The sequence below is a fragment of the Balaenoptera physalus genome (assembly GCF_965194825.1).
Source record: "Balaenoptera physalus genome assembly, chromosome: 2".
Taxonomy (NCBI): Eukaryota; Metazoa; Chordata; class Mammalia; order Artiodactyla; family Balaenopteridae; genus Balaenoptera; species Balaenoptera physalus.
In genome coordinates, this window is record NC_138883.1 from 143,313,908 (window position 1) to 143,340,726 (window position 26,819).

At 40.3% G+C, this 26,819-nt stretch overlaps 1 protein-coding gene across 9 annotated transcripts in view; it reads right to left on the reverse strand.

The window, feature by feature from the left end:
* The window catches only part of SEC11A (SEC11 homolog A, signal peptidase complex subunit), a gene marked incomplete at its 5' end in the record, with an annotated part of 54,636 nt that extends 28,270 nt beyond the window's left edge, over positions 1–26,366 (reverse strand). For 2 of the 9 annotated variants that reach the window (XM_082448869.1, XM_082448863.1), the window contains one exon: positions 26,123–26,295. In XM_082448869.1, coding sequence (XP_082304995.1) covers positions 26,123–26,173 — 51 coding nt within the window. Of the gene's footprint in view, positions 1–16,862; positions 16,887–17,848; positions 17,992–26,122 lie in introns of those variants that run through there. The other 7 variants (XM_082448871.1, XM_082448868.1, XM_082448864.1 and 4 more) reach the window with 7 other exon arrangements.
* Between the last annotated feature and the right edge of the window lie 453 nt (positions 26,367–26,819).

Below are 26,819 nucleotides of genomic sequence, written 5' to 3' on the forward strand. Positions count from 1 at the left end.
CAGTTTAAGTATATCCTGCCACTCCCTTCTTTTTTTTTTTTTTTTAACTTTTATTTATTTACTTATTTTTGAAATTTATCTATTATTTTATACAGCAGGTTATTATTAGTTATCCATTTTATACATATTAGTGTATCTATGTCAATCTCAATCTCCCAATTCATCACACCACCACCAACCCCCACCACTTTCCCCCCTTGGTGTCACCCCCTGCCACTTTCCCCCCTTGGTGTCCATACGTTTTTTCTCTACATCTGTGTCTCAGTTTCTGCCCTAAAACCGGTTCATCTGTACCATTTTTCTAGGTTCCACATATATGTGTTAATATACGATATTTGTTTTTCTCTTTCCGACTTACTTCACTCTGTATGACAGTCTCTAGATTCATCCACGTCTCTACAAATGACCCCATTTCGTTCCGTTTTATGGCTGAGTAATATTCCATTGTATATATGTACCACATCTTCTTTATCCATTTGTCTGCCAATGGGCATTTAGGTTGCTTCCATGTCCTGGCTATTGCAAATAGTGCTGCAGTAAACACTGGGGTGCATGTGTCTTTTTGAATTATGGTTTTCTCTGGGTATATGCCCAGTAGTGGGATTGCTGGATCATATGGTAACTCTATTTTTAGTTTTTTAAGGAACCTCCATACTGTTCTCCATCGCGGCTGTATCAATTTACATTCCCATCAACAGTGCAAGAGGGTTCCCTTTTCTCCACACCCTCTCCAGCATTTGTTGTTTGTAGATTTTCTGATGATGCCCATTCTAACTGGTGTGAGGTGATACCTCATTGTAGTTTTGATTTGCATTTCTCTAATAATTAGTGATGTTGAGCAGCTTTTCATGTGCTTCTTGGCCATCTGTATGTCTTCTTTGGAGAAATGTCTATTTAGGTTTTCTGCCCATTTTTGGATCGGGTTTTTCTTTTTTTTAATATTGAGCTGCATGAGCTGTTTATATATTTTGGTGATTAATCCTTTGTCTGTTGATTTGTTTGCAAATATTTTCTCCCATTCTGAGGGTTGTCTTTTCATCTTGTTTGCAGTTTCCTTTGCTGTGGAAAAGCTTTTAAGTTTCATTAGGTCCCATTTGTTTATTTTTGTTTTTATTTCCATTACTCTAGGAGGTGAGTCAAAAAAGATCTTGCTGTGATTTATGTCAAAGAGTGTTCTTCCTATGTTTTCCTCTAAGAGTTTTATAGTGTCCGGTCTTACATTTAGGTCTCTAATCCATTTTGAATTTATTTTTTGTATGGTGTTAGGGAGTGTCCTAATTTCTTTTACATGTAGCTGTCCAGTTTTCCCAGCACCACTTATTGAAGAGACTGTCTTTTCTCCATTGTATATCATTGCCTCCTTTGTCATAGATTAGTTGGCCATAGGTGGGTGGGTTTATCCCTGGGCTTTCTATCCTGTTCCATTAATCTATATTTCTGTTTTTGTGCCAGTACCATATGTTTTGATTACTGTAGCTTTGTAGTATAGTCTGAAGTCAGGGAGTCTGATTCCTCCAGTTCCTTTTTTCCCCCTCAAGACCACTTTGGCTATTCGAGGTCTTTTAAGATTTTTTTGTTCTAGTTCTGTAAAAAATGCCATTGGTAATTTGATAGGGACTGCACTGAATCGGTAAATTGCATTGGGTAGTACAGTCATTTTCACAATACTGATTCTTCCAATCCAAGAACATGGCATATCTCTCCTTCTGTTTGTATCATCTTTAATTTCTTTCATCAGTGTCTTATAGTTTTCTGCATACAGGTGTTTTGTCTCCCTAGGTAGGTTTATTCCTAGGTATTTTATTCTTTCTGTTGCAATGGTAAATGGGAGTGTTTCCTTAATTTCTTTTTCAGATTTTTCATCATTAGTGTATAGGAATACAAGAGATTTCTGTGCATTAATTTTGTATCCTGCAACTTTACCAAATTCATTGATTAGCTCTAGTAGTTTTCTGGTGGCATCTTTAGGATTCTCTATGTGTAGTATCATGTCATCTGTAAACAGTGACAGGTTTACTTTTTCTTTTCCGATTTGTATTCCTTTTATTTCTTTTTCTTCTCTGATTGCCAAGGCTAGGACTTCCAAAACTATGTTGAATAATAGTGGCGAGAGTGGACATCCTTGTCTTGTTCCTGATCTTAAGAGGAAATGCTTTCAGTTTTTCACCATTGAGGATGACGTTTGCTGTGGGTTTGTCATATATGGCCTTTATTAGGTTGAGGTAGGTTCCCTGTATACCCACTCTCTGGAGAGTTTTTATCATAAATGGGTGAATTTTGTCAAAAGCTTTTTCTGCATCTATCGAGATGATCATATGGTTTTTATTCTTCAATTTGTTAATATGGTGTATCACACTGATTGATTTGCGTATATTGAAGAATCCTTGCATCCCTGGGATAAATCCCATTTGATCATGGTGTATGATCCTTTTAATGTGTTGCTGGATTCTGTTTGCTGGTATTTTGTTGAGGATTTTTGCATCTATATTCATCAGTGATATTGGTCTGTAATTTTCTTTTTTTGTAGTATCTTTGGTTTTGGTATCAGGGTGATGGTGGTCTCATAGAATGAGTTTGGGAGTGTCCCTTCCTCTGCAATTTTTTGGAAGACTATGAGAAGGATGGGTGTTAGCTCTTCTCTAAATGTTTGATAGAATTCACCTGTGAAGCCATCTGGTCCTGGACTTTTATTTGCTGGAAGATTTTTAATCACAGTTTCAATTTCATTACTTGTGACTGGTCTGTTCATATTTTCTATTTCTTCCTGGTTCAGTCTTGGAAGGTTAAACCTTTCTAAGAATTTGCCCATTTCTTCCAGGTTGTCCATTTTTTTGGCACAGAGTTGCTTGTAGTAGCATCTCAGGACGCTTTGTATTGCTGTGGTGTCTCTTGTAACGTCTCCTTTTTCATTTCTAATTTTATTGATTTGTGTCCTCTCCCTCTTTTTCTTGATGAATCTGGCTAATGGTTTGTCAATTTTGTTTATCTTCTCAAAGAACCAGCTTTTAGTTTTATTGATCTTTGCTACTGTTTTCTCTGTTTCTATTTCATTTATTTCTGCTTTGATATTTATGATTTATTTCCTTCTGCCAACTTTGGGTTTTGTTTGTTCTTCTTTCTCTAGTTCCTTTAGGTGTAAGGTTAGATTGTTTACTTGAGATATTTCTTGTTCCTTGCAGTAGGCTTGTATAGCTATAAACTTTCCTCTTAGAACTGCTTTTGCTGCATCCCATAGGTTTTGGATCACCGTGTTCTCATTGTCATTTGTCTCTAGGTATTTTTTGATTTCCTCTTTGATTTCTTCAGTGATCTCTTGGTTATTTAGTAATGTATTGTTTAGCCTCCATGTGTTTGTCTTTTTTACGTTTTTTTCCCTGTAATTGATTTCTAATCTCATAGCGTTGTGGCCAGAAAAAATGCTTGATATAATTTCAATTTTCTTAAATTTACTGAGGCTTGATTTGTGACCCAAGATGTGATGTATCCTGGAGAGTGTTCCATGCGCACTTGAGAAGAAAGTGTAATCTGCTGTTTTTGGATGGAATGTCCTATAAATATCAATTAAATCTATCTGGTCTATTGTGTCATTTAAAGCTTGTGTTTCCTTATTAATTTTTTGTTTGGATGATCTGCCCATTGGTGTAAGTGAGATGCTAAAGTCTCCCACCATTATTGTGTTGCTGTCGATTTCCTCTTTTATAGCTGTTAGCAGTTGCCTTGGGTATTGAGGTGCTCCTATGTTGGGTGCATATATATTTATAATTGTTACATCTTCTTCTTGGATTGATCCCTTGATCATTATGTAGTGTCCTTCCTTGTCTCTTGTAACATTCTCTATTTTAAAGTCTATTTTATCTGATATGAGTATTGCTACTCCAGCTTTCTTTTGATTTCCATTTGCATGGAATACCTTTTTCCATCCCCTCACTTTCAGTCTGTATGTGTCCCTAGGTCTGAAGTGGGTCTCTTGTAGACAGCACATATATGGGTCTTGTTTTTGTATCCATTCAGCAAGCCTGTGTCTTTTGGTTGGAGCATTTAATCCATTCACGTTTGAGGTAATTATCGATATGTGTGTTCCTATGACCATTTTCTTAATTGTTTTGGGTTTGTTTTTGTTTTTGTAGGTCCTTTTCTTCTCTTGTGTTTTCCACTTAGAGAAGTTCCTTTAGCATTTGTTGTAGAGCTGGCTTGGTGGTGTTGATTTCTCTTAGCTTTTGCTTGTCTGTAAAGCTTTTGATTTCTCCATCGAATCTGAATGAGATCCTTGCCGGATAGAGTAATCTTGGTTGTAGGTTCTTCCCTTTCATCACTTTAAGTATATCATGCCACTCCCTTCTGGCTTGTAGAGTTTCTGCTGAGAAGTCAGCTGTTAACCTTATGGGAGTTCCCTTGTATGTTATTTGTCGTTTTTCCCTTGCTGATTTCAATAATTTTTCTTTGTCTTTAATTTTTGCCAGTTTGATTACTATGTGTCTCACGTGTTTCTCCTTGGGTTTATCCTGCCTGGGACTCTCTGCGCTTCCTGGACTTAGGTGGCTATTTCCTTTCCCATGTTAGGGAAGTTTTCGACTATAATCTCTTCAAATATTTTCACAGATCCTTTCTCTCTCTCTTCTCCTTCTGGGACCACTATAACGCGAATGTTGTTGCATTTAATGTTGTCCCAGAGGTCTCTTAGGCTGTCTTTATTTCTTTTCATTCTTTTTTTCTTCATTCTGTTCCCCACCATTCTGTCCTCCAGGTCACTTATCCGCTCTTCTGCCTCAGTTATTCTGCTTTTGATTCCTTCTAATGTATTTTTCATTTGTTATTGTGTTGTTCATCTCTGTTTATTTGTTCTTTAATTATTCAATGTCTTTGCTAAACATTTCTTGCATCTTCTCGATCTTTGCCTCCATTCTTTTCCCAAGGTCCTGGATCATCTTCAGTATCGTTATTCTGAATTCTTTTTCTGGAAGGTTGCCTATCTCCACTTCAGTTAGTTGTTTTTCTGGGGTTTTATCTTGTTCCTTTATCTGATACATAGCCCTCTGCCTTTTCATCTTGTCTATCTTTTTATGAATGTGGTTTTTGTTCCACAGGCTGCAGGAATGTAGTTCTTGCTTCTGCTGTCTGCCCTCTCCTGCCACTCCCTTCTGGTCTGCAGAGTTTCCGCTGAAAAATCAGCTGTTAACCTTATGGGGTTTCCCTTGTATGTTATTTGTTGCTTTTCCCTTGCTGCTTTTAATATTTTTTCTTTGAATTTAATTTTTGTTAGTTTGATTAATATGTGTCTTGGTGTGTTTTTCCTAGGGTTTATACTCTATGGGACTCTCTGTGCTTCCTGGACTTGGGTGACTATTTCCTTTCCCATGTTAGGGAAGTTTTCAACAATAATCTCTTCAAATATTTTCTCAGACCCTTTCTTTTTCTCTTCTTCTTCTGGGACCCCTATAATTCGACTGTTGGTGCGTTTAGTGTTGTCCCAGAGGTCTCTGAGCTTGTCTTCAATTCTTTTCATTCTTTTTTTCTTTATTCTGCTCCTCTGCGGTTATTTACACCACTTTGTCTTCCAGCTCACTTATTCGTTCTTCTGCCTCAGTTATTCTGTTATTGATTCCTTCTAGTGTATTCTTCATTTCAGTTATTGTGTCGTTCATCTCGGTTTGTTTGTCCTTTAGTTCGTCTAGATCTTTGTTAAACATTTCTTGTATTTCCTCAGTCCATGCCTCCATTCTATTTCCGAGATTCCGGATCATCTTTACTGTCATTACTCTGAACTCTTTTTCAGGTGGATTGCCTATTTCCTCTTCATTTATTTGGTCTTGTAGGTTTTTACCTTGCTCCTTCATCTGTGACATATTTTTTTCCAGCTTTTTTTTTTTTTTTTTTTTAATTTTTTGTGAGTGGGATTGTGTTCCTGTCTTACTTGTTGTTTGGCCTGAGGCTTCCAACACTGGGGTTTGTAGGCTATTGGGTAGAGCTGGGTCTTGGTGCTGAGATGAGGAACTCCATGAGACCTCACTCTGATGAATATTCCCTGGAGTCTGAGGTTCTCTTGTTAGTCCAGTGGTTCAGACTCAGAGTCCCACTGCAGGAGCTTCAGCCGGACCCTGGGCTCATGAACCAAGATCCCGCAAGCCGCCTGAGGCGTAGGAAAAAAAAACAAAAAAGAAACAAAGAAAAAACCGAAAAACAGTAACAAAGTAAAAAATAAAATTAGACGAGGAACCTAATAGATACGTTAGGAAGAATATAAAAATAAAAGTATAGATGAATCAACAACTAGAAGGTACATCAATACCACAATAGTAAAAAAGAGGAGGGGAAAAAGAAAAAGGGGGGGGAAGTCTTGGCTGTGGGGGGCAGGGCCTAAGCAGGGGCAAGGTTTGGGTGGTGGGTGGGGGCCAATGCTCAGGACCCACAGGGCTGGAAAAGGCCCTGGGGGCTGTGGGGGGTGGGCCTCAGGCTCAAGGAACAGAAGGGTCCTAGGCGTGCCCCCACCTCTGGTCTCAGAGGGCAGGGGCCTCACCTGGGAGCCCAGCAGGCTCCCTGGGCTTGAGTGGGTAGGGCAATCGCCCTCTGCTCCTCTCTTGCTCCTCCCAGAGGGCCCCTCCCGCCTGCCTCTCCTGATCTCCCAGGCCTCCCTCATATGCCCTCAAGGACCCATGTGGCCTGGAGTGGGCTTTGGAGAGCAGGGGACTGGCCTGGGAGCGCAGCAGGCTCCCTGTGCCTGAGTGGGCAGGGCAATCGCCCTCCACTCCTCTCCTGCTCTCTCTGGGGGCCCCTTCTGCCTGCCTCTCTTGATCTCTCCAGCCTCAGGGGCGCTGATCCTCTCTGGCCTCCACTTCTCCTCCCCCCTCAGTCCCCCTACATCCTACTGGTTCACTTTGGGGTTCCTTCCGTCTCCTTGGGCATCAGAGCCCCCCACCAGCAGCTGGCAGGCACCCTAGTTGTAGGGAGATGCTAACTCCACGTCTTCCCACACCGCCATCTTGACTCCACCTCAAGATGATAGCTTTTTAAAAGACAAAAAGTGGTCTTTTTATTCCAAAGACAGAGTTGAGGAAGTAGAGTGGGAGAGGCTAAAAGTAGGAAAACTAGCTTCTAAGAAGTGATTATGGTCAACCTATGGATCAGCAGTCAGGAATTCAGCTAAAGGCTCTATTTTCCAAACTTCCCATGCTAAAAAAGCCACCTATAGTACTGGTTAGGACAATAGATTATGGGCCCTGATCTAGAATCACTTTAGGAAGGGCTGTGGGATTCCATAAAAACTACAAAATATAGTTTCATGATTCCTTATTTAACATCCTTGGGGGTCAGAAATGCTTCATAATTCAGAATTGGCCAGATTTTGGAAAGGTAACATACCATATAGCACATAACACCCCAAGGAGGCAATATCCCATAATCAACCATATTAATATTTCTCCAGCAAAACATAAAAACTTCACACTGAAATAAATAAAACTAAAAATAGCTACATGTTGGCCAGTTCAAATCTGTTTCGTTGAGGAAAATCTTTCCATTTTCAGAAGGGCACAGATGTAGCATTGTCAGAACAGGTGTGCGATATCTAATAAAATAACTGTTCTTTTTTTTTTTTTTTTGGCTGTGCTATGCAGCGTGTGGGATCTTAGTTCCCCAACCAGGGATGGGACCCATGCCCCCTGCATTGGGAGTGCAGAGTCTTAACCACTGGGCTGCCAGGTAAGTCCCTAAAATAACTGTTCATTAAAAGAAAAATGAAAGACTTAAAAATCGTGATTTTCTCTGTCCCTGCAAGGAGGTCACTATAATTACCCTTCTTTTTTTCTTCAGACATGTAATACTACTTTTTGCTATAGAATCATTGTTGTGAAATGCATCTAATCATCAAGATCATCCTCATCATTCTTATTAGAGAAAGAGGTTAAAAGTCCCTCAATACATTTAACTGGCAAATGTTCCTTAAAAGGTGCCTGTTTGCATACTGCTAAGTCAGTCTGTGAGCCAAAACCTAGACAGAAGCACACTATTTGCTAAAACAAATATTCTCCCTGAGCAAGTTTGAAAATGTCCTATTTTTCTCTTTCTTTTCTCCCCTTTTTTGTGACAAAAATCTTTACTGAAAAGACAAACATATTGCCTCCCTAGCCCCTGCTTTCTTTGCCACTATATCTGAATGCTAATGAATATACAGAATCAATGTACAGAAAGAAGTGCTTTTTTGGGTACTGGCAGAAATAAGGTGGCAGCTACCTAACCTTCTCATACCATTTGGCTACATCAAGCTAACTATTAATAAGACATTGTGACATATGTAGAATAATAACCACAGAATTGAATAGCCCCATTATTTTTTCTAAGAAGTGACTGGAACATTATATCCCTCAGTGTTCAAGGTGTAACTAGAAAAGAATGTTATTAAAAATAGTCAGAGCTCTATGTAATATCTTTTGGTAGCTATGGTATAGGGAGATCTGTGTGTGCTATTTTTCTTTTGCACTTTTAGGAAGTAGTGTGTGGAGACTTCCCCCAAAAGTTCCATTACTAGAATAATCCACATGACAACTTAAAATACACAGTAAGTAATAAATAACAAGAATTTAAGAAAAACCTACAACAGAAAATTCAGCAAAATAAAGCTGATAGTAAGTTTAAATATTATAATTTAACAAGCCATAATCTGGAAATTATATACTGTGCATTTATCCTTTAGTTATCAAATATACCATTATATTTCCTGTTCTTGTAAGAGATACTTGAAGTTCAACATATAGGATATTTCCATAAAAGTCAGACTTCTAGCCATCTCAAGCGAAGACAGAAGTGACCATGGAAGCAAAAATGTGTCCCAGAGCTACAAAATAGCCATTGGCCTAAGTCTTAAATTCCACTTACCTTGTGACCTCAAACTAAGAGACTCATTAATTCATAACCACAATTCCCCTGGTTTCTAACTCACAGAAGAAGCAGCAATAGAAGCTAGGGCATTAGAGGCAGATACATGGACAGCAGGTACAAGTGAAACTGATGGTGTTGGAAAAATTGAAGTGCATTCAGAATAGACACTGTTATTATGGTCCAATAAAGTCACTGATAGTCCCAGTGAGGATCTTAAAAGATTAACAACAATAACAAAAGTTCCTGAATAGTCTAAACAGCCATAATACCAATAAGATAATTTTCATTTTAAAAAATCCATTAAATCTTTTAAAAATCTGACAAATGAAAACACAACACATGTACAGCAGTTTCATTTGTAACAGCCTCAAATTGGGGAAAAAAAAGACAAAAACCCAAATGTCCATCAACAGGTGAATAAATAAATTACAACATTTCCAAGTAATGGAAAACTACTCAGGAATAGAAAACATGAACTACTGAAACACACAACATAGATGAATCTCCAATATATGCTATTCAGGCCAAATTGGAGGAACAGGGACCAAATTTACCTCCCTGCCTGAAATAACTAAAACACTGGACAAAGTATATGAAACAAAAGGTTTTCAGACACTGGACATGTGACTGTGTCCAGGTAGCATAGGACTATGAAAGGAGAAACAAGGTGAGCCCTACAATTGCTCCAATTTACAGAATGGATAGTTTCCAGGCCACAGGGCAAAACAGAAATGTAGCCAGAGCCTAGAAGTCTCCTTGACTTGAGGATAAAGAACTGGGAGTTTGGGGAAGTGAAGGCAACTTAGATTGTAGGGCAGTACAGAAATGAGAACTACACAAAGATCTACAGAGGGTCTCTTCTCAAGTCTTCAGCTGAGTGATGATCAGCAATGATCAGCACATGCATTTCAGGGAAGTACCAAGGACGGAAAAAGAACCAACTAAAAGGAGCAGACAGGACAATTCTAAAAGCTCATATGGGGCAGGGATAATTTGTTTCCACCAGCCAGAGTGGAAATGTTCATAACACATGGGCTTTGGATAGCATACTCAAAAGTTATTGTTCAGTTGTGGTGCAAAATTAACCTTAGACCGAAGGCTACTCTGGACTTGCCTAACAAAGCCTTTTAAAAAAGCCTTGAAACAGGAATTCCCTGGCAGTCCAGTGGTTAGGACTCAGCGCTTTCACTGCCGTGGCCCAGGTTCAATCCCTGGTCAGGGAACTAAGATCCCACAAGTTGTGTGGTGTGGCAAAAAAAAAAAAAATAAAAGGTAGGGGAAAGACTGAGCACATTAAATAGAGATTCAGGTGATAGAAAATATATCCAAGACCCAACCCAAACCTCTGGAGATGAAAAAGAAAATGCCTGAAGTGAAAACCACACAGCATACCACCCTGAAAGCACCCAATCTTGTCTGAAAACCACACAGAATGGAATAACAGCAGATTAGACATCACAGAAGAAAAGTTCAGTGAAACTGAAGTCATAGCAATAAAAAACTATTTCAGGATGCAACTAGAGATTATCATACCAAATGAAGTAAGTCAGAAAGAGAAAGACAAATACCATATGATATCACTTATATGTGGAATCTAAAATATGGCACAAATGAACCTATGTACAAAACAGAAACAGACTCATAGACATAGAGAACAGACTAGTGGTTGCCAAGTGGGGGAGGGGGAGGGAGAGGGATGGATTGGGAGTTTAGGGTTGGTAGATGCAAACTATTACATTAAGAATGGATAGGGGCTTCTCTGGTGGTGCAGTGGTTGAGAATCTGCCTGCCAATGCAGGGGACACAGGTTTGAGCCCTGGTCTGGGAAGATCCCACATGCCGCGGAGCAACTGGGCCCATGAGCCACAACTACTGAGCCTGCACGTCTGAAGCCTGTGCTCCGCAACAGGAGAGGCCGCGACAGTGAGAGGCCCACGCACCGCGATGAAGAGTGGCCCCCACTCGCCGCAACTAGAGAAAGCCCTCGCACAGAAACGAAGACCCAACACAGCCAAAAATAAATAAATAAATAAATAAATTTATATATTAAAAAAAGAATGGATAAACAACAAGTTTATGGATAGCATAATGTATACCACAGGGAACTATATTCAATATCCTGCGATAAACTATAATGGAAAAGAATAGGAGAAATAGACAAATCTATAGTTACAGTCAGAAATGTCAACACCCCCTCTCAATAACTGATACAGCAGGAAGACAAAAAAATCAATAAGCATAGAGAAGATTTGAACAACACTACCAAGCAATTTGACCTAACTGATATTTACAGAACATTCTGCCCAACAACAACAGATACACATTCCTTTTAAGTACACACAGAACATTCACCAAGCTAGCCATATTCAAGACCACAAAACAAGTCTCAATAAATAGAAAGGGATTTGAATTATGCAAAGAGTATTCTCCAATCACAATGGAATGAAAATAGAAATCAGTAACAGAAAGATAACTGAAAAATTCCCCTAAATGTTTAGAAATCAAGTAACACTTCTGAATCACCCACGGTAAAAGAAGAAATCAAAAGAGAATAAAAATACAACATTTCAAAATTTGTGGGATGCACCTAAAGTAGTATGTAAAGGGAATTTTATAGTAGTAAAGGCCTATGTTAAGAAAAACAGAAATGTCTCAAATTATATGTTGTGTTTTTGTTTATATTCAGTTCAAAATATTTTGCAATTTCCCTTGTGATTCTCCTTTGACCCATGGGTTATTTAGAAATGCACTGTTTAATTTCCAAATATTTGTGGATTTCCCAAATGAAGCTTCCACCTTAAAACACTAGGAAAACCAAATGAAATCCAAAGTAACTCACAAAAAAGAAATACTAAAAATATGAGTAGAAATAAGTGAAACTGAAGACAGGAAAACAGTAATGAAAAGCAAACCAAAAGTTGGTTCTTTGAGGAGATCAATTAGCCAGACTAATCAGGAAAAAAAGAAAGAAGATATGAATTACTGATATCAGGAAGGAATGAGAGAGGTGACATCACTAGACTAATACTTTTTAATTTGTATTAATATACAAATATCAAAAGGATAATAAGTATTGTGAATACCTTTATACCAATATATTAATTTTTGAAATACACATGCTACTAAAGCTCACTGCAGAAGAAATAGATAGACCTGAACAGACCTATTAAAGAAACTGAATTTACGATTTAAAAACCTTCGCACAAAGAAAAACTCCAGGCTCAGAAAGTACTCACTAATGAATTCTACCGAGCATTTAAAGAAAAAAATCATAATAATTCTATGCCAACTCTTCTGGAAAACTGCAGAAGAGGGAATACTTTCCAACTCACTTTATGAAGGTCAACATTACTGATACCCAAATCAGATAAAGATGTTACAAGAAAACCACAGAATGGTATCACGGATACAGACATAAAAAGTATCTAACATTTTAGTAAATGTTTAGACCAAACAATATACACCTTATGACCAAGTAGGATCTATCTCAGGATAGAAAGTTAGAGACTTCAACATCCTCTTCTTAATAGTTGATAGAATAAGACAGAAAATCAGCAAGGATATAGAAAACTTGAATACCTCAGCCAACTAAACATCTATAGAACACTCCACCCCACACAGCAGAATACACATTCTTTTCAAACAAACATGAAACATTCTCCAGAGACCAGGCTCTAGGCAAATTTTAAAAGGGGACTCAATTTTAAAAGATTGTAATCATACAAACTATTTTCTTCAACTACAATAGAATTAAATTAGAAATCAGCACTGGAGAGAAATTTCAAAAACCCACAAATACATACTTATAAACATTTTTTCCCAAATAACCCATGGTTCAAAGAGGAACCACAGGGAAATTACAAAATATTTTGAACTGAGTGTAAACAAACACAACGTGTCAAAAATTCTGTAGTAGCTAAAGTACTGCTTGGAGAGAAATTTATAGCTTTAAATACATATATTCGAAAAGAAAGACCTTAACCCAATAACCCAAGATTCCACTTTAAGAAACTAGGAAATATAGCAAACTAAACACAAAGTAACCAAGGAAGGAAATAAAGTTTAGAGCAGAAATCAGTGAAACAGAAAACAAATAATGAGAAAAAAATCAATAAAAGCCGAATTCAAAGAGACAGAAAGTACAGTGGTAGTTTCTAGGGGCTGGGGGAAGGGGAGAATGGGGAGTTTTTTAATGAGTACAGAGTTCTAATTTTGCAAGATAAAAAGAGTCCTAGAGACGGGTTGTTCAACAATGTGAATGTACTTAACACTACTGAACTCTACGCTTAAAAAATGGTTAAGATACAACAAGGAAAAAATGGTTAAGATACAACAAGGACCTACTGTATAGCACTGGGAACTATATTCAATATCTCATAATAACCTATAATGGAAAAGAATCTGAAAAAGAATAGATACATATATATATATGTGTATAACTGAATCACTTTGCTATACACCTCAACAAACACAACATTCTGATCAACGACATTTCCATTAAAAAAATAAATAAATAATAAAGTTTAAAAAATGGTTAGGATAGAAAATTTTGTTATGTGTATTTTACCACAATTTAAAAAAATCATGTGAAATGAAAGCAATCAGGGACTTCCCTGGTGGCACAGTGGTTAAGAATCCACCTGCCAATGCAGGGGAGACGGGTTCGATCCCCGGTCTGGGAAGATCCCACATGCTGCGAAGCAACGAAGCCCATGCCCCACAGCTACTGAGCCTGCGTCCTACAGCCTGCAAGCCACAACTACTGAGCCCATGCACCACAACTACTGAAGCCTGTGCGCTCTAGGGCCTGCGTGCTGTAGCTACTGAGGCCATGTGCTGCAAATACTGAAGCCTGCACACCTAGAGCCTGTGCTCCACAACAACAGAAGCCACTGCAATGAGAAGCCCCGCACACCTCAACGAAGAGTAGTCCCCGCTCGCCGCAACTAGAGAAAGCCCGCGTGCAGCAATGAAGACCCAACACAGCCAAAAATAAAAAGCCAGCAAGCAAGCAACCAGCTACAAATGACTACATTTTTATAGGATTCCATTTATATAAAATGATTTAATAAAAGCTAATTGTTGATAAAAATAAAATAAAAAAATAAAATGTCTAGTAAAGGCAAATCATAGAGATACAAAGCAGATTAGTGGTTGTCTGGGGCTGTGAGTGGAAACAGGCATTGACTGTAAAAATGCACGAAGGATCTTTCAGGGATGATGGAAATGTTCTAAAACTGGATTGTGGTGATAGGTGCACAACCCTATAAATTTACTAAAAAACATGAATTACACACTTAAAATGGGTGAATTTTATACTTTATACCCCAATAAAGCTGTTTTTTTTTAAAGCATATATTCACAAAAGTAATAGAAGAAAACAAAGTAGGAAAGGCCTTGAAGTAAAGGAGGTTTTTTAAACTGACCTGAAATCCAGAAGCCATGAAGAAAAGATGGGTAAATTTGACTACCCAAAACAAAAGAGCAAATAACCAAAAAAATCCGACAACTATGCATGGCAAATTACACTATAAGCTAAATCAAAAGACAAACTGGGAGAAATATTTACAATATATATGACAAAAGACTAATCTTCCTATAAAGAGCTCCTAGAAATCAATAACAACAATCCAAAAGGAAAATAGGCAAAGGATTATGAACTGCTAGTTCACGGAAAATGAAATAAAAACAACTTCAAAATCATATGAAAATATGTTCAACCAAACTGAAAATGAGGGAAATACAAAGTAAGACTGTCCTGAGATACTACTTTTCATTTATTAGAATGGCGAAAATCTAAAAGTCTGAAAACACACAATGCTGGCGAGACTACAGGAAAAAGTTACTCTCACTTTTTTGTGGGGGTTGGGGAGAACAATGTAAATATATTACCTATTTAAACTATTCATTAAAAACCAAGAAGAGGGGGACTTCCCTGGTGGCGCAGTAGTTAAGAATCTGCCTGCCAATGCAGGGGACATGGGTTCGAGCCCTGGTCCAGGAAGATCCCACATGCCATGGAGCAACTAAGCCCATGCGTCACAACTACTGAGCCCACGTGCCACAACTACCGAAGCCCGCGTGCCTAGAGCCCGTGCTCTGCAACAAGAGAAGCCACTGCAATGAGAAGCCTGTGCACCGCAACGAAGAGTAGCCTTGGCTCACTGCAACTAGAGAAAGCCTGCGTGCAGCAACGAAGACCCAACACAGCCATCAATCAATCAATCAATCAATAAGTTAAAAAAAAAAAACCCGGAAGAGGGAGTTCATGAACTTATTTTAACTACCTTGTCTTTCTGAGTCACTTGGCACTTGATTAACTTTCTTCTAACTCCCTCATCCCTTGGTTTCTATGTCACCGACCTCAGACCCTGACCTGACCTCTTCTCTGACATCCCATTAAATATAAGCGTTCTAGGAGTCAACCTTTGCCCTTTTCTCTTTCCATTCTGCACGCAATCTTGTCTATTCATGGTTTCAATTACAACATATATGCTGATGACACCCAAATCTCTTCTCCATACCAGACCAATTATATCCAATTGGTAAGTATATCCAATTACTTACTGAAAATCACCTAGATGTTACACAGACACCTTAAATTCAACACATCCAGAGCTGAACTCAATCCTTTTCCTCAAATCTCTTCCTCCTTCCACATTCTCTTGGTGACTAGTATCACCATCCACCCAAGTCCTCTAAATTTTATCTCCCCAACATTTCTCACATCCATCCCATTGGCTTTATTTCTATGACTATTGCCTTACTTCATGTCTCATCTCCTCTTACCCAGACTACTGAAACAATCTGAGAGTCCTACCTCTAGACTTGTATCCTTCTAATTCATCCACCTATATATAATTACTGTTCGCAAAGTGAAAATAAAATTATTGAGGTGTCTGCTCAAAAACTTCTCTATCTATAGGATAAATTCTGAACCTCTGAGTATACAGGGCCTTCCATGATCTGGCTCTTGCTGTCCTCTCCACTCCTATTTCTTGCTACAAGTGATATTCTAGGCTTAAACCATAATTTAGCTTGTAATGCAGAATATCAGTCCTTAACAATGCTACTACATGTAGCAATAACTGCATAACCAATCAAAACTAAAAGTTACATATTCTTAATAAGTCTAGATGATTAAAATAAAGTTAGGTTCCCTGTCTTAGTAAGACAATCATCAGCTTCTAGCAATTCCAACTTAGAAGAGGCTCATTCTGCGTTTTTGACAGTTTCCTATCCCTGAGGACTCCTGTAGCAAGAGGAATAAGACCACTAGAAGCAGTATGCTTTTGGTGGCAGGGCCTACTTGAGGGCTCAATTAGCTCTAGAGCTTTCTATCATAAAGGTCCATGGGGACCTTGATTGGCCCAGCATTCACAGAGTAAACATGTTCACTATATTGATGATATCACAGTGACTAGACTGGGTGGTTGAACCTCATGACCTAGACACCTTGGTAAAACACATATGTGGCCAGAGTGTGAGAAATAAATCCCACAGAAATTCCTATCCACATGAAAATTCTTGGAGTTCAGTAGCCCCAGTCATGTTAAGATATCCCTTCCAAGACGAAGAACAAGTTGCTGCATCTGGTTCCTGTTACTACTAAGAAACTTAAAGCCTAGTGGACCTCTTTGGATTTTGGAGGCAACATATACCTCATTTGGGTGTGCTACTCCAATCTACTAACCTAGTAAACCAATTTTGATCCAGTTTTGAGGAGGGCTGTGCAACAGGTCCAAGCTCCCATACAAGCTATTCTATCACTTGGGCCATAAGACCCAGAAGATCTCATGGTAACTGAAATATCTGTGACAGATGGAGAGCCTCTGGCAGTCCTCTACGGGTGAACAACAGCACAGGTCTTTGAATTTGGGGGCAAAGCTATGCTATCCTTTGGAGAACTATTCTCCTCCTCTGTAACAGCTTCCAGCTAGCCGCTGAATTCTAGTAGAGACTAAACCCTAGACCATGGATCACCAAGTTACCATATAACCTGAACTCCTCAGCATGAACTGGATGCTGCCAGATCCACCAAGTCATAAAGTTGGGCATTCACAGCAGTACTCCATCATCCATTGTAAGTAGTATATACAAGATTGGGCTCAAGCAGGTCCTGAAGACACAAGTAAGTTGTATGAGCAAGTGACTCAGATACTCATGGCTCCTACTCATGCTACATTGCTTCTTCTCTCTCAGCTTACACCTCTTGCCCCATGGGGAGTTCCCTATGACCAGCTGACTAAAGAAGACTTTAGGCCTGGTGTTTAGATGATGGTTCTACATGAACCATCTAGCACCAACTGAAAGTAGACAGCTGTGCCATGACATCCCCATTCAGGGTTCACCATAAAGGATTATGATGAAGGGAAATCCTCCCATGGGCAGAACTTCAAGTGATACAATAATTGTTTGCTTTTCCTGGATGGAGAGATGGCCACAGGTGTGGATTTACACTGATTCAAGAGTGACCAGCAATTTGGCTGGATGGCCAGGGACTTGGAAGAGACATCACTGGAAAGTTAGAGATAAGAGGTTTGGGGAAAAGGTATGTGGATGGAGCTTTCCAAGTAGGTACATATAATGTGAAGATATTTGTGTCCCACCAAAGAATTACCTCAGCAGAAGAGTATCTTAATAATCAGGTGGATAAAATTACCTGTTTTGTGGATGTCAGCGGCCTCTTTCCCTAGCCATCCATGTCTTACCCAATGGACTCATGATCAAAGTGGCTGTAGCAGCCAAGATGAAGGTTAGCAATGTGGACTTTCACTCACCAAGACCAATTTGGTTCTAGCCAATGATGAGTGCCTAGACTGCCAAGTGCAAAGACCAACAATGCCACCATTCCTGATACTGGATCACTTCCATCATGGAAGGGGCAGCAATTTCTTCTATCTAGGATAGACTCTGTATATGGATCTGTCTTCCTTGACCTCAGTATTTCTGTCAAAACCACCATCCATGAACTTACAGAATGCCTTATTCCGCATCATGGTATTCCATACAACACTGCTTCTGACCAGGTAACTTATAGGTAATTAAAGCACAACAGTGGGCACATGGTCATGAATTTCACTGGTCTTACTGTGTCTTCCATCATCTTAAATGGCTGGCCTGAAAGAACAGTGGACCAGTATGCATTATCAATTTATTGTCTCTCAGCACCAAATCCATCCTTCTTTGTGTTACTAGGCTGAGCCTATAAACAAGGGCACCTTTTCCAGTTGGCTCAATGATGTTAGGTTTTATTAATAAAGGCAATGCAGGGCCACTGCAAGGTGACAGAGAGTGGGAGGGGCTTCTCTTCCCATGGAGTGTTTTTATTTCACCCAGTAGCTAGTGGATCTGTGTACTGGAGGTCTGCTAGTACTCACCTCAGAGACCATCACAGACTGGCTCCTGCCCACACACACTCTGGCAAATTTCTCAACCTCCCAGCAGGCCACTTCTATGGACCAGCTCCAGCCCACTGCTCTGGCAAATGTCATTGCATGTCCCTGTGACAGCCACACCCTCTCCAAACAGGTCTACATCTCAGGTTAAGAAGGGGTGAAGGGGGTTGGAGGGAGGTATTTTGCTAGTTCTTTCTTTGTTCACTCCCTTATCCTAGAAGGTAATAACTGTTTTCTGCATACGCTATTTCTGAACACCTTAAGAGTCCTCTTTTACACATTTCAGTGGTTGAGCATCTTTTACCAGTTTACAATTCTTTGTATTTAATTTTTCCCTGTTCAATTACTGGTGTTGTTTCTATCTTCTGAGTGATACAAATGGCCTTTTGAGGACAGCTAGAGTACCAGCTAGACAGCAGCAACACTTTGTTGGGCTGGGATAATGTCTAATGTCCTCCAGTATGTGGTATATGCTCTTAATCAGCAACCAATTTCTTCTGTAAGTAGGATTCACCAGTCCAGAATTAAAGGGTGGGAATGGAAGTGACTCCTCCCACTACTACCCCTAATAATCTGCTAGTGAAATTTCAGCTTCCCAGCCTCATAGTTTTGGGTTCTGCTGGTTTAGAAGTTTTCATTCCTGGGAATTCCCTGGCGGTCCAGTGGTTAGGACTTGGCGCTGTCACTGCCATGGCCCGGATTCAATCCCTGTTCGGGGAACTAAGATCCCACAAGCTGCCCAGCGCAGCCAAAAAAAAGAAGTTTTCACTCCTAAAGGAGATTTCCTTCCACCAGGAGACACAGTGGTTCCATTAAACTGGAAGTTGAGTCTGCCCCCTTGCCACTTTGGGATACTCATGCCAGGGAACCAAAATGCAGGGAATGGGGTGGTTACTTACTGGCAAAGGGGATTGACCCTGACCATCAGAGAAAAACAGAGGTTTGTTACTACATAATGAGGGAAGTGAATATACAGGAATATAAAGAATCCTCTGAGGCCTTTCTTAGTACTTCCATGTCTTACAATAAAAGTTAGTGAAAACTATAACAATCCAGTTCAGGCAGGACTCCTCATGACATTACCCTTTAATAATCAAGGTTTGGGTCACGCCGTAAGGCAAGAAACTATGACCAACTTAGGTTCTTGCTGAGAGCAAAAGGAATGTGGAATGGTTAAGAAGAAAGATGACAGCTACAACCATGTAGCCAATTACAGAAACAAAGGAAAGCTGCATATTAGACAGAAGTATAATCTTGCTTTTATCTTTATTTGAAAAGTGAAATATGATTAAAAGAGGTGTGTAAATGCTGAGCTGACAAAGGGTAGACTATAATAGTTTTGAAAACTACAGTAGTTTTGCCAAATTGGCTTAGCTAGAACTAGGCTTCTCCAAACCCCCCTCCATGTATGGTTCTGAATTAGATTTGGCAAAAGAGAAATCTGCCCAAGACCTAGAAGGTGAAAGAGAAGCAGCTGCTATTATGCTGAAGGTCATTGTGGTTAGACATGGTGAGAGACAGACATTAAAGGCCTGGCAGAATCCAGTTTGTCCTCGCATTCCCCTGCTCCACATCCAGAAACTAGCTGTAGAGGCAACAGCCTTCCACAGACTTCATCTACTCTCCTTTGGTGTGATTCCACTCCATCAGCCAGATGTGGAATCTAGCCCCAGATTCCATGGCAAGCTTCCATCTACCCATAACAGTGCTACAGAAGAACTGGTTAGTGACATTCTGATTCTGCATCTCTGTTTTAGACTCCTGACTCATCCAGCTTCTCCTACAGTTGTATAAAATCTTATTCCTATAATAAATCCCTTAATTCTAAAATATTCATAGTGGTTCTGCTTCCCAGACTAAACCCTGACCGATAAGCCATATTTTTCAGACAAAGCATTCTATCCCCATGAACATTTTCTGTGTTTGGATACTCTACCTCACCTCCTTCCTTGAAGTCAGAAAAGACAACTCTTTTTTTTTTTTTTTTTTTTTTTGGCTACGCTGCATGGCATGCAGGGTCTTAGTTCCCCGACCAGGGTTCCAACCTGTGCCCCCAGCAGTGGAAGCACAAAGTCTTAAACCACTGGACTGCCAGGGAAGTCTCAAAAGACAACTCTTTTGAAGAGTTATGGTCATAATTTCTGCTTAAGTAGAATTTGTCTTTATTGTTGGAGGCTTGTGCCATCTGGCATGAGAATAAATAATCATGCTTGTCTGTATATCCATGGAGAGAATACTATGGGGAAAAAAAAAACCCTAAAAAATATGAAGTATCTAAGAGCCATAACAAGTAAATGCCTAATCCTCACTATGGCACTGTATTCTAGATTTGCTCAAAGCTATACAGGATGAAGAATGATTTTTGGATGCTCAAGAAGAATATATTTGAGGACAGTAAGTGCAGTTTTTAACATAATTTTACTTGTGATTTCCTTGTGTGTATAATGGAGACTGATATTTCTACATTGAAACTTGGCAGTTTATTACTGAATTTTGATACCCTGCCAGTGATAAAGTTTCCTGATCCTAAACAAGACCAGATAAGTTTTCAATAATCAAAAAAAGTAATGGATCTGTCCTCTGCGCTGTATATACCTCCTATTCGCAGCACACTTACTCATATTAGGTCCAAGTCTAGGAAAAATCTAGGCTTCTATGTGCTTCACCAGAAGGCCAATTCATTAAAAAAAAGTTACGAAAGATATCCGGAATTCAATCAGGTATCACTACAATAGCCATTAAGAGTTAAGTGAGCAGGACTTCCCTGGTGGCTCAGTGGTTAAGAATCCACCTGCCAATGCAGGGGACACGGGTTCGAGCCCTGATCTGGGAAGATCCCACATGCTGCAGAGCAACTGAGCCCATGCGCCACAACTACTGAGTCTGCGCTCTAGAGCCATTGAGCCACAACTACTGAAGCCCGCATACCTAGAGCCCATGCTCTGCAACAAGAGAAGCCACTGCAATGAGAAGCCTGTGCACCACAACAAAGAGCAGCCCCGGCTCGCCACAACTAGAGAAAGCGCGCGTGCAGCAACGAAGACCCAATGCAGCCATAAATTAATTAATTAATTAATTTTTAAAAAGAGTTAAGTGAGGGACTTCCCTCGTGGCCCAGTGGGTAAGACTCCGCACACCCAATGCAGGGGGCCACGGTTCAGTGCCTGGCTGGGGAAGTAGATCCCACATGCATGCCACAGCTAAGAGTCCACATGCCACAACAAAGATCCTGTGTGCCAAAATGAAGACCCAGCACAGCCAAAATATAAAATAATAATAAATAAATTAAGAAACAAACAAAAAAAGAGTTAAGGGATCCTAAGAGACTGAAAAACATAAAAAGAGGGACTTCCCTGGCGGTCCAGTGGTTAAGACTCAGCACTTCTACTGCAGGGGGCAGGGGTTCGATCCCTGGTCAGGGAACTAAGATCCCACATGCCGTGAGGCACAGCCAAAATATTAAAAAATAAATAAATAAAAAGAAAGGATCATGCCAAGTCCTAAGGTCTTCAGATTTAGGTAGGAAAACATACAGATAATTAAAATCCAAAGAAATGCAAAATTCAATCAAGTAATGCAAAAGGCCTAAGGAGGAGCTAATAAAGCAAATTCTGTGAAAGTCAGATTAGTCCCATCAGGGCTCAAACATGCTGGCCAATATCCTCTGATCATTAAGAATTCTCAGCAAGCAGAGAATTACACATGAAAGTAATATAAAAATTACTTGGCATGACATACTTATTTAGTGAATAAGCATCTTTTCACTCCAGGAAAATTCATAATTAAGAACAGAAATGCTTAAAGGAAATTATGTATAGTATTAATACTTTTATGTTAAGGGTGCTGTGCATATTTGGTATCTTAAGTTTTTGTAAAATTTAAGAGAATTTGGAATATTAAAGTAATAGGTCAGGTTTGTAATTCCAATTTAAAATGTACAATCAATTGTAGATTTATTATTTTATTTTATTATTATTTTTTTAAATATAGATGCCAAATAATGGCATCCATTTTTTAAAAATTTATTTATTTATGTATTTATTTTTGGCTGTGTTGGGTCTTCATTTCTGTGCGAGGGCTTTCTCTAGTTGCGGCAAGCGGGGGCCACTCTTCATCGCGGTGCGTGGGGCTCTCACTATCGCGGCCTCTCGTTGCAGAGCACAGGCTCCAGACGCACAGGCTCAGTAGCTGTGGCTCACGGGCCCAGTTGCTCCGCGGCATGTGGGATCTTCCCAGACCAGGGCTCGAACCCGTGTCCCCTGCATTGGCAGGCAGATTCTCAACCACTGTGCCACCAGGGAAGCCCAGATTTATTATTTTAATCAGAAAGCTTACTATTTCTATCTTATATTCAAATGTTGAAACATTTAAGAGAACCTAAGCTCCAGATTTATAAAAATTATATAAGTATGCAGTGATGTTTGTTGAATAATCGATGTTCTTAAAAAGGAAATTCTTTAAATTTACAAGTTAAATTTAATGTTTTAACGATGTCTGTTTATAAATTAGCCCAACTATTCAAAGGCCCTTAAAAGTGATTGTTAAAATTTGCTAGACCTGGGAATTCCCTGGCGGTCCAGTCTGGCGGTCCAGTGGTTAGGACTTGGAGCTTCCACTGCCGGGAGCCCGGGTTCAATCCCTGGTTAGGAAACTAAGATCCCACCAGCTGCTAGACTTTAAATAGGATAAGATTTGAAAACTGATTCTGAAAGGTTTAAGAACTTGGTTTTAAAATTTTAGCTTTTACAAATTGAATATTATGTTTTTAAATATAAGAATTCTAAACAGGCTTTTCTGCACACAAAGGTTACCTCAATGGGCATCAAGAAACTAACCTACAACCAGAGGTGTGCTGGAGCCAACCTGCTAAATTTTCAGGAATCTTGCAAGCTGGTTGTTAAACACAGTGTTATTAAAAATTAGTACAATTAAATTACTCTAAAAACAAAGTCAATAAATACTCTAAATCAGTTTCTAACTATTTTACTACATTTTACTATTATCTGTGTTCTTGAGATTATTTTTAAAATTTTACCTGTAAGGTGGAAATTACAGTTGCATGCTACCACATTTCTTCCTAATTCCACATTCAGTGATGTCATGTTAGCAGCTTGAAATCAACCATGTTGGAAGTATTTACCACAGAAACAGGCAAACTACAAATCAGGGCTTCATGGATTAAGAAAAGCCTCAGGAACACTGTGCTCTGACACTACAGTAAAAGAGCCACACTGCAAAGGGGAGAAGACAAATAGAATAGTACACAACAGCTAAAAGGGCTTTAGAGATCACCTAATAGTCTAGGGAGGTCCACAAAGACTCAGAAATAATACAAGGGGAGTTCTGAAGACAGTTAAGTACACAAAGCTTGAATAGAACAATGTTCATATACACAGTGAAATGAAAGAGGCAGGAAGAGTAAACTGGGACAAGACTGAAAGAGTGAGAAATGGCAGACTGTAAAATGACTGGGACTTACTTCAAATGCTATTCTAAGGGGTTTGGACTTAACCTACAAGGCAGTGGGATCTACTGAAGGTTGGAGGGCAGGAGAGAAGACATTAATCTGGCAACAGTGTATTGGATGCCATGAAAGTAGTGAAACACTTTAATTTTGAAAACTGTGAAGCAGACAAAAATAAAAATTACATACCGTAAACAAAAGTCTTGAGTAAGGTGTTAAAAATCAAAACTTGCAGCTCAAAAGAATACATACTCTGTGATTCCATTTCTATCAAATGCAAACCAGGGACTTCCCTAGTGGTCCAGTGGCTAAGACTCCATGCTCCCAATGCAGAGGGCCCGGGTTCAATCCCTAGTCGAGGAACTAGATCCCACATGCCACAACTAAAGATCCCTCATGCCGCAACTAAAGATCCCACATGCCGCAATGAAGATGCCGTGTGCAGCAACTAAGACCCAGTGCAGCTAGCTAAATAAATAAATTAAAAAAATATTTTTTTAAAAAAGCAAACCCATCTATACTGACAAAAAAGCAAATCAGTGGTTGTCAAGTGCTAAAGAAATGAACTACAAAGGGATCTTGTGGGTGACAGAAATGTTCTGTATCCTGATTGTAATGGGTGTATATAACTGTAGAAACTTATCAACTGATACACCTTAAATGGATGGAGGTTTGTTTTTTGTTTTTTTTTTTTTTTTTGGCCACACCACACGGCTTGTGGGATCTCAGTTCCCCGACCAGGGATCAAACCCAGACCCCATCCAGCGGAAGTGTGGAATCCTAACCACTGGACCACCAGGGAATTCCCCTGGATGGAGTTTACTGTACTAAACTATTCCTCTATGAACCTGATAGGAAAAAAAAATTACAACTCAAATTAATCAGACATTTGATGAAACTTCTAGTTTCCCTCTTTTCATCTAATTAGCTCTCGGTACCTACAGTCAGTATCAATTTTTTCCCCCAGATATTATGTGCAAGTAAAACCTCATTTCTAACTTTCCCTCATCCCATCCCCATGCTATCCAATCCTTCACATCCTTTCCTAACAATCTCTGGGAGGTTGCTCATTTTCTTCACTTGTATAATGGGAATAACATTATCTACCTCACAGGTATATAAAGCATTTCACACATAGCAAGAGCTCAAAATAGTTATTGTTTTGCCTTAGTCATTTTCTACATATTTATGCTCCTTGAAGGCAGAATCTGTCTTATCTATCTTTGCATTTCTCTAACTGTACTTGGCACAGGGTACAATAAACAGTAGGCCCAAAAGAAGAGTTTCTTCAAAGCAATGTCTCTGCACCTAGAAATTCAGATATGGATGAAAAAACACTATACAAGTGAGAATCTGAAACGTTTTGTGCAATTTGGGAAAAAAATGATCAATTATGACTGAAGGAATTAGGAAACATGTCTAAGAAGAGGTGGCACTGAGCTAGCTAAGGTCTGAAGGGGAGTAAAGGGAAGTTGTATATCTTCTTCCCTAAATGGTAAATATAAATAGTGCATAATAGAAGTCCAAGAGAAAAACCTTTAATAGTGACATCAGGACAATTCTTAACATCAAAACACTGTAAAAAGGTCCGAGGCAAGCAAAAGTGGGCTCTACAGACACACTTGGTGTAGAAGACAAGAAGGAGCAACTTTTTCCAATGACTAAATAATTACAACAGTGTTCCCAGTACCATTTGGAATATGATCTGTAAGTTCAAGACGGAGTAAGGTTTAAGGACAAAATCAGGAGATGGAAGTTTCAGGATCCCTGTACCACTAACACTGGGAGGTATACCCGAGGATCCTGAGGTATACCTTAATGCTAAGCGGACTAAAGGGCAAGGAGAGTAACTGTTTCAACTCTGAACTCGGAGGTGGTTCAAGTAAGTCAGGACAGCCCGCTGAAACCCAGCTGTACTAGAAAGGTTGTAACGGGCTCAAAGTAGCCAAACGTCTTTTGTGGGGCCTTACAACCGCCTTCCGGAGCATCCCAGAGTAGCGGTGAACTGCTAAACCTAGCTGCCGGAATCCATCGGAAGTCGCTGCGACTGGAGAAATCACGAGTTTGCCGCCTTACTAAGCCTAAAACAATAAGCAACCCCAACTCCCACTTACAAAGAGCCCTACGGTTTCCACTGGCTTCCCTGCCTCAGAGGGGGCAATGGAACGTGAAGACCAGGCTTCCCGCTCCGCCCTTATAAGGCCCCGTATCAGCTAGCGGCTAAAAATAGGGGGCGGATAAAGCTACCTCTGGACACAGACCCCACAAAGAGATGGAATAATCCAGGCGTCCGACCCGCTCTGGCCCTCACACTGGGGCCCAGAGGTCCGCGGGGCACCGCAGTGGCAGCGTCGAAGGGACAAGGGGAACAGTGGGCGGCCAACCTCACCTGCCGCTTGTTCATCCGCCGCACATCGTCCAAAAAATCTAGAGACAGCATGGCGGGGCCGGCGAGGGGACACGGGCAGAAAAGACGGCGAGATGTGACCGGCGGGAGGAACGGCTGGCGCACGGGCCAAGCTCTCACTGGACAGAACCCCAGGGTGCCCGCACTTCCGCTTCCGGAGCGGAACCGGCGCGGCCCCGCCCCTTCGCCGGGGCGAGCAGACAAAGGGTCTCGCGACCATCCTAATCCAGCCTCCTGGCCTGACCTCGCTGTAAGAGGGCTCTCGTACCCCGAACCTCGTTTGCTGAGAACAGAATGAAGCCCACTTCCCTCTCTCAGCCCCATGGCCCCACAAGGAGGCCGCCACTCGGGGTTAGATAGGAGGCCGCCCTGCAACTTCCAGAAGGCGGGCCCTGGTGCACGCCTGGCCAATAGGGAGCCGTGTTTCTGGAGTCTGAGGGCAGAAAAGGCCCCTGAGCGGCCGGCGCGTTCAAGCCCCGGTCGTGGGTCTGGGTGTGGCCCTAGATGTGTCGCCACGCCTTGCTTCCTCTGCTGCGGCCGGTCTCCTGCGCTACGGGAAACTGACGGCTGAGGTGTTTAAATAAGTGCTGTTGGGTAAGGGCGGAGGATGTGACTTTCAAAGCACTGCCTGACGCTTTCAGGAGTTCAAGAAACTCTTGGCTGGAGAGAAAACAGCCCG